This window comes from Myripristis murdjan, chromosome 16 (assembly GCF_902150065.1).
Source record: "Myripristis murdjan chromosome 16, fMyrMur1.1, whole genome shotgun sequence".
In the NCBI taxonomy this organism is placed as follows: Eukaryota; Metazoa; Chordata; class Actinopteri; order Holocentriformes; family Holocentridae; genus Myripristis; species Myripristis murdjan.
The window spans coordinates 22,887,501-22,900,561 of record NC_043995.1 but is presented as its reverse complement, the minus strand read 5'-3'; the positions used below and the strand labels follow the sequence as shown (position 1 = coordinate 22,900,561).

The following is a 13,061-nucleotide window of genomic DNA, read 5'->3' as shown; positions in this document are numbered from 1 at the left end:
TGATTACATACACAAAGACAAGAAAAAAAGTCAATTACAAGTTCTTTGAATTATTCTGTTTACACATGCATATCACACATTATCTGATTTGATATGATATATACTATATAGTAACCTTGAATTAAAAGGTTACTATATAACAGTGAATTAAAAGGTTACTATATATATATATATAGTAACCTTTTAATTCACTGTTTAAATGTCTCTTCTGGCATTTATTCCTTATTAGCGCATATCAAATCAGATAATGTGTGATATGCATGTGTAAACAGAATAATTCAAAGAACTTGTAATTGACTTTTTTTCTTGTCTTTGTGTGTGTAATCAACTTGTGAATTTTTATAGTGATATCTGAAAGTAAAATTTTGAACCCCTTTCCCCTGTGTGTTAAAAACAGTGTTTTTTGGTAATATGTGGTCATAAATAGGTGATTTTCAAAACTTTCCACCAATGGGATTTCTTGGGACTTTTTTCCCCTCACTCAGGACATACTGAGGATACAAAATCAGTTGAGTTTGCTTCTCTTGCAATTTGTCCTAGGTTTTTTCATAAAATGACTGGACTAGATTCCAGATCGTGTTTAGTGTGAACCGGCATTTGTCAGTGGCCGTGTGATGAATGACACCCACTGTCCGTGCGCGCCTTCAGTTTTGCTCTCGTTTGGGTCTCGTCTCTGTCTTTGTCTCGTAGTATTGTCATAAAATTAAACAAACCTCACACGCTGAAAAAAAAAAAAAAAAAAGAAAAACAAATGAAAGCCAGTCCCAGAGTTAAAAATACCATACACTAATTAAACACGGGCAAATACAACGGGAATAAAAGATGTAGAAATAAATAAAGAAAAGTCTGCCAGTAAAAAATGTGTTGTAACAAGTGGTTTAAAATATGACACTCATTTTGCCAGCCTAAGCTCCTCAGGCAAGGCGTTCCAAAGAGTGGGTGTACACACACGCACACGCACGCACGCACGCACGCCAGTGTGTGTGGTTTGTTTCTGTGTGTGTGTGTGTGTGTGTGTGTGTGTGTGTGTGTGTGTGTGTACTTCTGTTAAACAAAGAGCTGCACAAAAAATTATAACGCTCTGTTGGAGCATGGGACAAAAATGAATTTCTGACGCTGACCTAAAGCAAAGGACTTTTTTTGTTGTTGTTTTTCTCTTGTTTTCGTCTCATCCTCATACCCTCTTTTACTGACTGATATTGATGATCTATTGCACATTTTTCCAGATTAAGTCCGCAATATGTAGCCGGGTGTTGGTGTTGTGTAACCAATGACTGATGATTTTCCTCTCTCTCTTTTTTGCTCCCTTCCTCATCCTCGCCCCTCTTATTCCTGCCTTTTCTCCCATGTCTTTCCCGTTCCCCCTCTCTTTATCTCTCCCGCCACGACTCCTGCTTGACGCCGTCCCCCCTTCGCCCCCTGCAGCCCTGAAGGATGACCGTTTCCAGATGGTGCTGTTCACGCCCCGCCTGGTGCGCATCACGCTGTCCAACGTCAGCGTGTCGGACGAGGGCGGCTACTTCTGCCAGCTCTACACGGACTCCACGCACCACCAGGTGGCGACGCTCTCCGTCTCCGTGCCGCCGGAGACGCCGACCGTGGAAGTGAAGCAGGACGCCGTGGAGGGCGGCGAGGTGGAGCTCACCTGCGTGTCGCCGCGCAGCAAGCCCGCCGCCACCCTGCGCTGGGTCCGAGGAGGCCGGGAGTTACCAGGTCTGGATCAGGCGGGGGGGGGTGCATGGTCGATGTAGATGGATGGATTGATGGATGGAGGAATGTAAGGAAGGGTATCAGCACTCGTATCCCAATTTGAGTTCAGGTTACAGGGTCCCACTTCAGTGTAGTAGTGATTTTGATTTTATTCCATATCTATTCGGTTACAATACCAGTTTTGCAGCTTACACGTAGCTTTGCTTTTGTCCAAACTCTTCTTTAGTAGCCATACTCTGATTTTGTTTTTATTGTCACTTTATGAATCACGAGTCTGGGCTCTGCTGCATGCAAACTGTTTGGAAAGGGGACTGCAGCAATGGGAATTTACAACAATTGCATGGCAGGGGATTGGATCAACCATCTGTCAATCCTTCACTAAGTCATCCGGTCCATCAAAGCATATGATGTAGCGCGAGAGAGCTGAAACTAAACAAACAGTAGCAACTGTGCTGGTGACACTGAGCACACACATTGGTAAGCATATTGTTAGCTTGTTAGCAGGTCAGGACACGATTCTTGGAGGAAGGAAAATCTATGTTGATGTCCTGTTGTTTTTGATTTCTGGTTCAGTGCACTGTAGCTTCTTGCTGTCATCAAGGACACTGATTGGTCCGCCTGTTTACCGGCTTCCAATTTAACGCTTCGCTAAGAGCAAGGGCGTTTGGTTTGAGAGTCAGTGTAAAATGAACGTGTAAGATCAGCTGGCTGGTCCAGGTTCCTTTTTTCAGGACTGTCTAGACTCAGCTGACAAATAAACTTCCACTGACCCTCGGCAATTTGTATAGTGCACCTTTAAATCCCACATACACCTGCAGGACATCTGCCTTTACACTTGTAATGTAAATTGTTCAACTTAGTTTCCATAGACTCGTAGTGCAGAAGGAGAGATATTAGCAGGATAGGGCGTGCACTATAAATAAGATTTTGCAAAAATCTTCACACATCCCCTGATAAAAGACTTAGATTAGAAGTTTGATCTCAGGATTTTAAGAAATAATACTGGATCATTCAAATTAAGATCATGATCAATACTCTTATCCAACTGTGGTTAGAGATATGAAGCAGGGATGGATGGGTAAACTCAGATGGATAAATGGATGATGATTGATAGGTGCACAGAGGGACTGGTGGATGGATCAATGTGTGAGGGCAGGTAAAAAAAAAAAAAAAAAGGATAAATGGATAGTTGGCTGAGAGAAAGGGGTTTTTGGGGGCGATGCTGGCTGCCATTTTGATCAAGTGTTCCTTGCAATATTCATAGGAGAGGATCTAGTTTCAAATGATCAAACAACTTTTTGAGATGTGAACAGTAATAACTTCTCTGCTTCCATTCCTTCGAGGAGGTCTTTCAAGTTCAAGAAAGGCATGTTTGCGCGTGTGCATGTGTGTGTCTGTGTGTGTGTGTGTGTGTGTGTGTGTGTGTGTGTGTGTGTGTGTGAAGGTTTCATTGCTTTTCTGTCTTTCTAGTTTGTCCAGCTATCCTTAACTATCAAATCCTCAACTATCAAAACAATGGATTCACATCAATTTCTCATGCCCTCTCTCACTCTCGTGCACACACACTCACACACAGACTCTTCCAAGGACTCCATTGCATGTAATCACAGATCCTGTACACACACCACATTGTCTGTCACACACACACACACAGACACACATGCACACACACACACACACACACACACACACACAAAGACACACTTTTTAATTCACTGGAGTCCAACTCTGCTTAGTTCTTTGCCTCTGATAAATCTGTGTGCCATCCATCAGTCTGTTACCTTGATCTATCCTTCTTTCTATCTCTCCGTCTCCCTTGGCTTCTTTCAGTTAAAGGGGCACTTCGCTCAATAATACATCTGAGACCTATCTTTCCCTTACCTTGAGAGCATTTGACTCCCCCAGAATTGATTTTTGCACTCTGTACTTAAATCGGCATTCCAGTGTAATGCTATTTGAATTCCTCAAAAACTCTGTTAAACATGAACAAAAATATCAACTGCCACCTGTCCCTCAGGCTCGGGGATATATATATACACACTACCAGTCAAAAGTTTGGACACACCTTCTCATTTCATGTTTTTTCTTTATTTTCATGACTATTTACATTGTAGATTCTCACTGAAGGAATCAAAACTATGAATGAACACATATGGAATCATGTAGCAAACAAAAAAGTCTGAAATAACTCAAAACATGTTTTATATTCTAGTTTTTTCAAAATAGCCACCCTTTGCTCTGATTACTGCTTTGCACACTCTTGCCATTCTCTCGATGAGCTTCAAGAGGTTTTCACCTGAAATGGTTTTCCAACAGTCTTGAAGGAGTTCCCAGAGGTGTTTAGCACTTGTTGGCCCCTTTGCCTTCACTCTGCGGTCCAGCTCACCCCAAACCATCTGGATTGGGTTCAGGTCCGGTGACTGTGGAGGCCAGGTCATCTGCCGCAGCACTCCATCACTCTCCTTCTTGGTCAAATAGCCCTTACACAGCCTGGAGGTGTGTTTGGGGTCATTGTCCTGTTGAAAAATAAATGATGGTCCAACTAAACGCAAACCGGATGGGATGGCATGTCGCTGCAGGATGCTGTGGTAGCCATGCTGGTTCAGTGTGCCTTCAATTTTGAATAAATCCCCAACAGTGTCACCAGCAAAACACCCCCACACCATCACACCTCCTCCTCCATGCTTCACAGTGGGAACCAGGCATGTAGAGACCATCCGTTCACCTTTTCTGCGTTGAACAGACACGACAGGTGAAACCAAAGATCTCAAATTTGGACTCATCAGACCAAAGCACAGATTTCCACTTTGTTTGGGCCAAGAAACACAAGGAATGTCCATTCCTTGTGTTTTGAACAAATCTCCTCTGCTTGTTGCCTCTCCTTAGCAGTGGTTTCCTAGCAGCTATTTGACCATGAAGGCCTGATTGGCGCAGTCTCCTCTTAACAGTTGTTCTAGAGATGGGTCTGCTGCTAGAACTCTGTGTGGCATTTATCTGGTCTCTGATCTGAGCTCCTGTTAACTTGCGATTTCTGAGGCTGGTGACTCGGATGAACTTGTCCTCAGAAGCAGAGGTGACTCTTGGTCTTCCTTTCCTGGGTCGGTCCTCATGTGTGCCAGTTTCGTTGTAGCGCTTGATGGTTTTTGCGACTCCACTTGGGGACACATTCAAAGTTTTTGCAATTTTCCAGACTGACTGATCTTCGGTTCTTAAAGTAATGATGGACTGTGGTTTCTCTTTACTTGGCTGATTGGTTCTTGCCATAATATGAATTTTAACAGTTGTCCAATAGGGCTGTCGGCTGTGTAGTAACCTGACTTCTGCACAACACAACTGATGGTCCCAACCCCATTGATAAAGCAAGAAATTCAACTAATTAACCCTGATAAGGCACACCTGTGAAGTGAAAACCATTTCAGGTGACTACCTCTCGAAGCTCATCGAGAGAAGGCCAAGTGTTTGCAGCGCTGTCAACAAAGCAAAGGGTGCTACTTTGAGGAATCTAAAATATAAAACATATTTAGAGTTATTTAACATTTTTTTCTTTGCTACATAATTTCATATATCTTGCTTCATATATTTGATGTCTTAAGTGCGTATCTCCAATGTAGAAAGTAGTAAAAATAAAGAAAAAACACTGAATGAGAAGGTGTGTCCAAACTTTTGACTGGTAGTGTATGTATATAAGTATGTATGTATGTAAGTTCTTTTTTAAAACAATTTATCTGCTTTTCAAGAAATTCAAACATGGATTTAGCACCTTTAAATGACATAGTTTAAAGGAGAAGTTCACCCAAAATAGATACAGATACTGGCTGTCCATGTCATTATTTTTCTTTTGTTGTTCATGGCAGGCTGGAAACCTCACCAAATAAGATAAGATAAAATAAGATATTCCTTTATTAGTCCCACGGTGGGGAAATTTCACGCATTACAGCAGCAAAGTGGATAGCAAAATATGAAGCATAATTTACATTATAAACAGTATAAACAGATAATAAATAGCAAAAAGCAATATAAACATTATAAACAAGGAATATAGAAAAAAATAGAAATATGAACAATTTAAACAACAGAAGAAAATGACCTAAACTTGAGGAACAACACGCTCCGACGGAGGTTCAGAGTTATTGTGAAACCATGAGACCAAGTGACAGAACCTGACGCCCGGTACTGGGATTCAAGAATTGTCAGACTTGATCCAGCCTTATGGAATCACCCCTTCCCCTCCAGTCTTTACGTGTTAATCACATAGAAACTATCTGGAAGGATCCAGTACCTTGTGCTAGCAGGACAGTATCTTCTTTGGTATTTTGGGCTGTTCCTTTAAGAGAGCACCTCATTTGCCAAGGTATTATTTTTATTTGTTAACTCAAGTCATTGTCTTGAAGAAAGCTCACAGAGCAGATGAAATAATGTGAGATAATTCAGTGTCAACCATCTTTGCGATGCGCGCCGCGCGTCGTTTTGCCCCTTTAAACTTCATGTCAGCCGTCTCCTCTTTTACTTTCTATTTTTATCTGACACTCAACATCTCTTTCATCCTGTCTCTTCCTTTTCTCTGTCAGTACATGCCCGTCACCGTCTTTCCGTCTCTCCCTCTCTGTCCTTCCCCTCGACTCTTTCTCTCCCCTTTCATCTGATGTGTCTCTCTGTATTTTTTTAACACTGGTGACAGAGACATGACTCTTCTTGGTTTGGTTATTGTTGCAAAGGGCTAGAAAGAGCCAGAGAGACAGACGGAGGCCACACTTCTCGTTACATCTCATCTCTCTACACTCCTCTTTTCTCCTGTTCTCTCTTCCTTTCCCTTCCTTTCCTTTTCTTTCCTTTCCTTTCCCTTTTTCTCTTCTAATTTTGCCCTTTTGACTGAAATGTGCTGTGACACTAAAGGTTAGAGGCAGATCCCAACAGATAGGGAAAGCACTCTTTAATTAAGACACTATCTTGAGTGTCCTCCCTGGTTCCTCCTCATCCCCTAAGCCTCACCCCCTCCACCCGAACCCAACATCCCACCTTCATCTCCTCCCTTGCCCTCTCTCCCTTCTCATGCTTCAATTAGGTCCCCCTTTTTTTATCCGCACGCTGGAAATTATTGAAAACTCAGCACGATACTCAGTAATATTGTTGTATTCTGCCTCCACAAGCACAAACTCCTCATACGTGACCATGTCAAGTCCCGTTATTTTGGCCCTGCCATTTCTCCCTCCCTCCGTCTCTCCTCCTCTTCCCCTCTTACATCTTTCTCTCTCTTTGCATCTCGCCTGGCACTCTTATCTGCCTCTTTCATGTCTGGGCTCGTCTCACTGCAGCTCCCCTCGCTCCTCCATCAATCATGCCCATTTTGCTGCCCTCTCTCCCTCTCTCTCTCCCTCTCTCTCTCTCTCCTCTCTATGAGTCCCACTCTCCTTTCCCTTTCTTCTCTCGCTCTGTTCCTTTGACGTCCCTCTCTTTCTCCTCGCCCCCTCCCCCTTCCATCCTGTCTGGCTCAGTTAAAATCTCAATTCTGTTATGCATATTCTCTCTTTTATCCTTCCCTCCCCTTGCCTTTTCTTTCCATCTCTCTATATCTTTCTCTCTCACACACACACACACGTACGCACACACACAGGCACACATCCACTTGATCTACCATCTGCAAACATACAATTGTGCTGCTCATAACTGCCATGAAATATAGATGCAAATTGCTCTCGCTCACTCGCTCTCTCTTTCCTCCATTCATCCTCCCCTCTACAGGTACCTGGTGCCGCACCAAAAGGCCAATTCATCAGCAGCGATAGTCTTTTCTCTCTTTCTTTCTTTCTACTCACACCTTCTGCTCATGTGTGTCCTGCTCCAAACTTCTCCTCCGGTCCTCCTCCCTCTCCCTGCCCTCCCTCCTCCCCACCTCCCTTTCTTGTATCACTAGGTGTGATTTCACAGCAGGTTAACAGGAATATTAGGCATGCGCTGGCTGCTAACGTCTGTCTTTGCCATGCTTCCTGTCTTCTTCCCTCCCCTCCCTTCCTTTCCCTCCCTCTCTTCTTGCCTCCCCTCTTCCTTCCTTCCTTCTTTGTCCTCTTCACTTCCTCCTCTTTCACTTTCTTCCATATGCCACCCTTCCCAACCTTCTCTCTCTTCTTAATCCCTTCCTTCCTTGTTCCCTATTTTCTCCTTCTCTACCACCATTTCCTCCTTCCTTTTCTACCTTCCATTGCCTGCCTCCTCTCCGTCTTTCCCTCCTAACTTCTCTCCTACATTCCCTCTGACCCTTGTCTCTGTCCCATCGTCATTCCCTCCGTCCATCCCTTGTGAATTCTCCCTGTTTCCTTTCCCTCATCTCATCCCCTTCATTTCCTCTCTCCAGGTGTGGTGTCCCAGCAGGACAACGGGAAGACGTTCAGTGTGTCCAGCACCATCCGGATCCCTGTGGAAAGGAAAGACAACGGGGCGGCGCTGAGCTGTGAGGCGTCCCACCCGGCACTCGGGGGCCAGAAAAGGATTCGCCACTATCGCCTGGATGTCTACTGTGAGTCGATGCTCCAGGACCCAAGGGCTTTTAAGAGCTTTGAAATATATAGATTTATACATTTGATGGGTTACTTTATATCAAAGCACTTTTTACTCATCTTGGAAAAAAAAACAAGAAGTTACTTGATGTTGAGCGCTCAATATTTCAAAACACAAGCTATTCCATCTGTGTTGCTATTACTCAAGTTGCTACTTCAGTACGATTCAATAGTGGGTTTTACTTTTAAGCCAGCAATAATTTTGTCAGGGCAGTAGTCCCATTTTTCAAACAGTGGATATCTCATTCTAAAATGAAAGTCATTTAAACACAGGCCGGGATCTCAACAGAGTGATATTCAGAGCTGCCCTGAATGAGACCCAGTCTCATTAAAACCTAATACGTACAAATCTTGTCATGCGGGGAGCTGGCAGAAACAGGCCTGTGGCCAGTTCAGGGTCTCGGCCAACAGTTTAAGACACTAAGCGACATCAGCTGACAAAACCTGAGTCACTTCACTATGTGAAATGGCCTCAGTAACTGTTTTGGGCTTGATTGATCTTCGCTGGCGTAGTTGGAGTGGTTGCTTTGTTCAGAAATCTCTTCACATATGTTCATTTGAAGCAGCCTAAAGTAAACACTGATTTTTATTTTATTTTTTTTTAATTGATAATTGCCTTAGGTTTATAACACAGTCAAGATTGTTTTTCAAAGTAGATGCTCAAATTCCCAGATGAATCTGCAGATAGTTCAGTAGGATTGATAGTAAAAATTCTTAATCAATATTTGATGAGTTCATTTCTAAATTTCTCCATATTCATTTGGGGGAAAAAGATCTGAAATTCATTAATATCTCTTAAATGTAACATGTCCAATCTGTATGTTCATATTTAAGTGACTGGGTTTGATATGATTTTTATTTAATCTTTATTTTAATTGAATTTATTTATTTATTTATTTATTCATTCATTCATTCATTCATTGTGAGTATCTCACTTTGAGACTGAAATCGTCACTTTCTTGTATTGTAGTGATTAATATTTAGAATTACTATATTCTAATATTTAGAATTTTTTGTGGCATATAGATTCATCAGTATTTAACAACTATATCAGTATGTTGCTGCTGTATCCATAAGAGCTTGTATCCAAATGTCATTGTTTTAAGTTTAGATTTTCAGAACCATTAATTGCGATTTTCGGTGCCTCATTATAAATTTAAAACTTAACATTTTGTTGGATGAACTTCATTCATCAAAAGATCAGTGACTGAAGAACCATGTACATTTTAAATCCCAATTAAACAAATGTAAAAGGAAAGGAACATCCACTGAAAGATGCAAGTTTTCCAATACAACCGATAACCCATAAGTGTCTAAATAGTTGTTAATTGTCCCATATGATTAGCATATATAATTATGTTGATGGTTCAGTACGTTTCTTTGCTGCTAGCCTTGTATATGTGAGGTTCCAGTCTTAATCCTATTCATCAAGACAGCCAATATTTATTGAATACAGTTGGTTTCTACTCATATTAGTATTTCTTGACAGCTCAATATGATTCATATCGCACAAGTGCGCCAATAGCTGTAGGTAGTTAAACATGATTTGCATTCCACAGGTGTGTCAGATATTTGCAGATGGTACGATGATATGATGATTCATATTCTGCGACCATATTAACGTCCATCTTTGGATGCAATTAATTTTCCAGCAGTTTATTAATGTTTGTTGCCAGATCAACATGATTGATATTCAACAGTCATATCAATCTGCGCACTGGTGGCTCTTCCAGCCTGAGAACTGGCAATAATGACCAACTGTCAGAGCGGATTTGGCTTCCCATCGCTCTGCTGCTGAAATAAGTGCAGTATAGCAGCTGCCGGAGCGGTGGGCTGCTTATGATAACAGGTGTCTCAACCGTAGGATTGTCGGCTGGTTGCCTTGGAAACAGATGTTAGAGACCCTTCCGCTTGCCACTTTCCCTCTTTTCTTTCTTTGCATGTTTTTGTTCTCTCTCTGTGTCTCTGTCTCTCTCTCTCTGCTCTTATCTCTCCTCTCTGATTGTCTCTCTCCCTTGTTTTCTCCATCCATTTTGATCCAATTTGTTCTTGTGCCATTCCAGGTTTCTCGCTCATTCACATATTACATCTCTCTCTCTCTGTCTTCTCTCTCTCTCTCTTTCTCCCTCTCTCTCTCTCTCTCCCCACAGTTGCCCCGACAGTGAAAATTGTTCCTCCCTCTGCTATTTTGCGAGAAGGAGACTCGCTCATCCTCACCTGCTCCGTCACTGGGAACCCTCTGTAAGTGTGTGTGTGTGTGTGTGTGTGTGTGTGTGTGTGTGTGTGTGTGTGTGTATGTGTACTTGTGCCAGAGTGCTTTGTGTCTAAACTGTGCTCTGTGCCTAATGAATGCTACCTTCTCTCTGCATTTATACATCACATAATGATGGCCCAAAACTTGTTGCCGACGCATTAAATTGTGCAATGTGACAGTATAGATGGCATTAAAAACCCAGTCCATGACTACAGGCGCACACACACACACACACATACACACACACACACACATATGCAAAATACATTTCCTTTTATCATGCTCAAGCAACACATATTAATGTTATTGCAACTAGCAATAAAACTGGCAATGCAAAGCCAATGGGCAAATCTAACTATGCCAGACTCTAGATGTATGACTTTCATTGTCTTGTAAAATGTGAGTGGCGACACAGTTTTCCTATCATAATACTGTGTGTGTGTGTGTGTGTGTGTGTGAGAGAGAGAGAGAGAGAGAGAGAGAGAGAGAGAGGAGAATGATGTATTGCATAATAAGCAGTAGATTTCGAGGGGGGAAACAGACATTTTTAGCTTGTCCTGTCTTTGAAAAGAGAAAAGGATGCCATGTTCGGGTGGGGAGTTTGCTGGATGCCTCCGTCTTTGCCTTCCACTGGGTTTGTGAAGCGAGCTAGCTGGAACAAAATGCCGCTTCTGGAGCCACTTTGGCTTTCATTAGCAGTGTGTTGGAGCCTTGTCTCTCATGCTGTAATGAATCCCTGACAAAGTAATCACAAAGAATGAAAGGTTTGTCTCAACAAATCTCTGTCTCATAGCTGGAAAGAGCCTTGACAAATCGGTTTTAAGGTACCCCGAAGGCATTTGACGGACAGCGATGCATCAGTTCCAGAAACACATGTGTCATGTTTGCTGGGCAGGTGAGCGCTTAGAGGCTTTTCACTGACAGAGCAAAAGTAGGACAACATTCATTTCGTAGATCACTAACATTGCAAACAGCCTATAGGATGAAAGACTCAGAGGCATCAGCCGTATGCTGTGATCCTAGCCCACACTTACCTAAGAAAAGTGCTTAAAAAGATTAAAAAGTATATATAAATAAATAAAAAAGACAGGAAAAAGAAACATCATCAAACATCAACACTGTCACCCACAAATGATTCAGGCCTCTTTTTTGGTCAGTCAGTAACAAGATGCATAATTTCTCCAAATTTCAGTTTGGGATTTTCAGTTACCGATAAAGAGAGCACTCATTCAGCAAGTCAGTATGTCTTTTTCTTTTTTTTTTTTTCTTTTTTTCAAACACCAGGGCACAGTGCCAGTAAGTTTAATCAAAATCGGGCTAAGTGGTGTCTGAAATACCACATTAGAGGTAAACACTTTGACTTTTAATTGAAGTATTCCATTAGGCCTGTCAGTGGGTTTTTAAATGTTGGAACTCAGTGCAAAGATGCATTATCCCTCCGAGTTTCATCAAAGTCACCACCTGAGATTTTGTATGTGACATACTGACAGATAGACACCGAGTGATCCTTCATAGTAGTTTTGGCTGATTTTGCACAGTGAAGTCATCACAGCGAAGTGCGCGTGAAGCCAGCTGAGGAGATACTGCAGCAGCCGAGGAGGGTTTGACAGTTTGTTTATTTGCTGCAAACTTCACTGTAAGAAACATCCCCAAATGTCAGTTTAGGCGCCGATAGTGGGCATTCTCTGTTTCAGGGAGTGTAGACATGATTTGGGCGCTGCCATTCGTCTATATGTACATGGAATTTAATGGAAAGTGTCAATCAAACTCGAAAAAAAAGATGCTCAAAAAGCGTTGCCACCAGTGTTTTTTTTCCCCAATGAAACAAGTATGAAAAATGGCCAGTGATGTCAAACGCTTTTTTCTCCCACGGCATGTGCAATTCTGCCACCATGGGCTATGCGTGGCAAACTGGTCATACACACACTCGCTCACTCACTCATGGACATTTAGTGGGATGCATGCGCAATTCGTGCTGCATCAAGGCTGCGAGAGAGCTGAGCGCAAACTAAAAAGTGCACTGCAGAGAGAAATTGAACAGCTCTGGAAATATCAAAATGAGATTTGTGAATTTTGTATTGAAGTTGATAGCCTATCCATGTGAAAAAATAAAAATAAAAAATCCCAACATCCCTTTGTCGCACTAATGTTGTTAATGTGAGGCAGCAATTTTCAAGTTGGTCTTGTCGATTTTTGGAAAATAAAACACTCATGGGAGGCCTGCTAGAGACAGGAATAACAAGTCAATATGACCATAAGAAACCAGCGGGGCTTCACCACGAGCGGCGACTGTCTGCAGCGGAAGGCAAAATCCAGGAAAAGCGAAGCGAGTAGAGTCGGTTCAAGCTGAGCCGGTGCCATGCAGTGGAAAAAACAGCATTAGCAGTAGACGTGTAGTAGAACGGGTGCAGGTACGCCGTGGGTCTGGCCGGTTCGGTGCTTGTTTATCCGCTGACCAACTGAGCCAAAGAGAAGATCAGACACAGAACTGTATTGTGGTGGCTGAAGAAAAAAAAAAAAAAAAAAAAAAGAATAAACTTGATTCT

At 42.3% G+C, this 13,061-nt stretch overlaps 1 protein-coding gene across 4 annotated transcripts in view; it reads left to right on the top strand.

Moving 5' to 3' along the window:
• The window catches only part of cadm4 (cell adhesion molecule 4), a 167,372-nt gene that overhangs the window by 131,447 nt on the left and 22,864 nt on the right, over positions 1-13,061 (top strand). For all 4 annotated transcript variants that reach the window (XM_030071756.1, XM_030071758.1, XM_030071754.1 and 1 more), the window contains exons 3-5: positions 1,426-1,713; positions 8,060-8,221; positions 10,412-10,502. In XM_030071756.1, the coding sequence (XP_029927616.1) occupies positions 1,426-1,713; positions 8,060-8,221; positions 10,412-10,502 (541 nt within the window). The remainder of the gene's footprint in view (positions 1-1,425; positions 1,714-8,059; positions 8,222-10,411; positions 10,503-13,061) is intronic.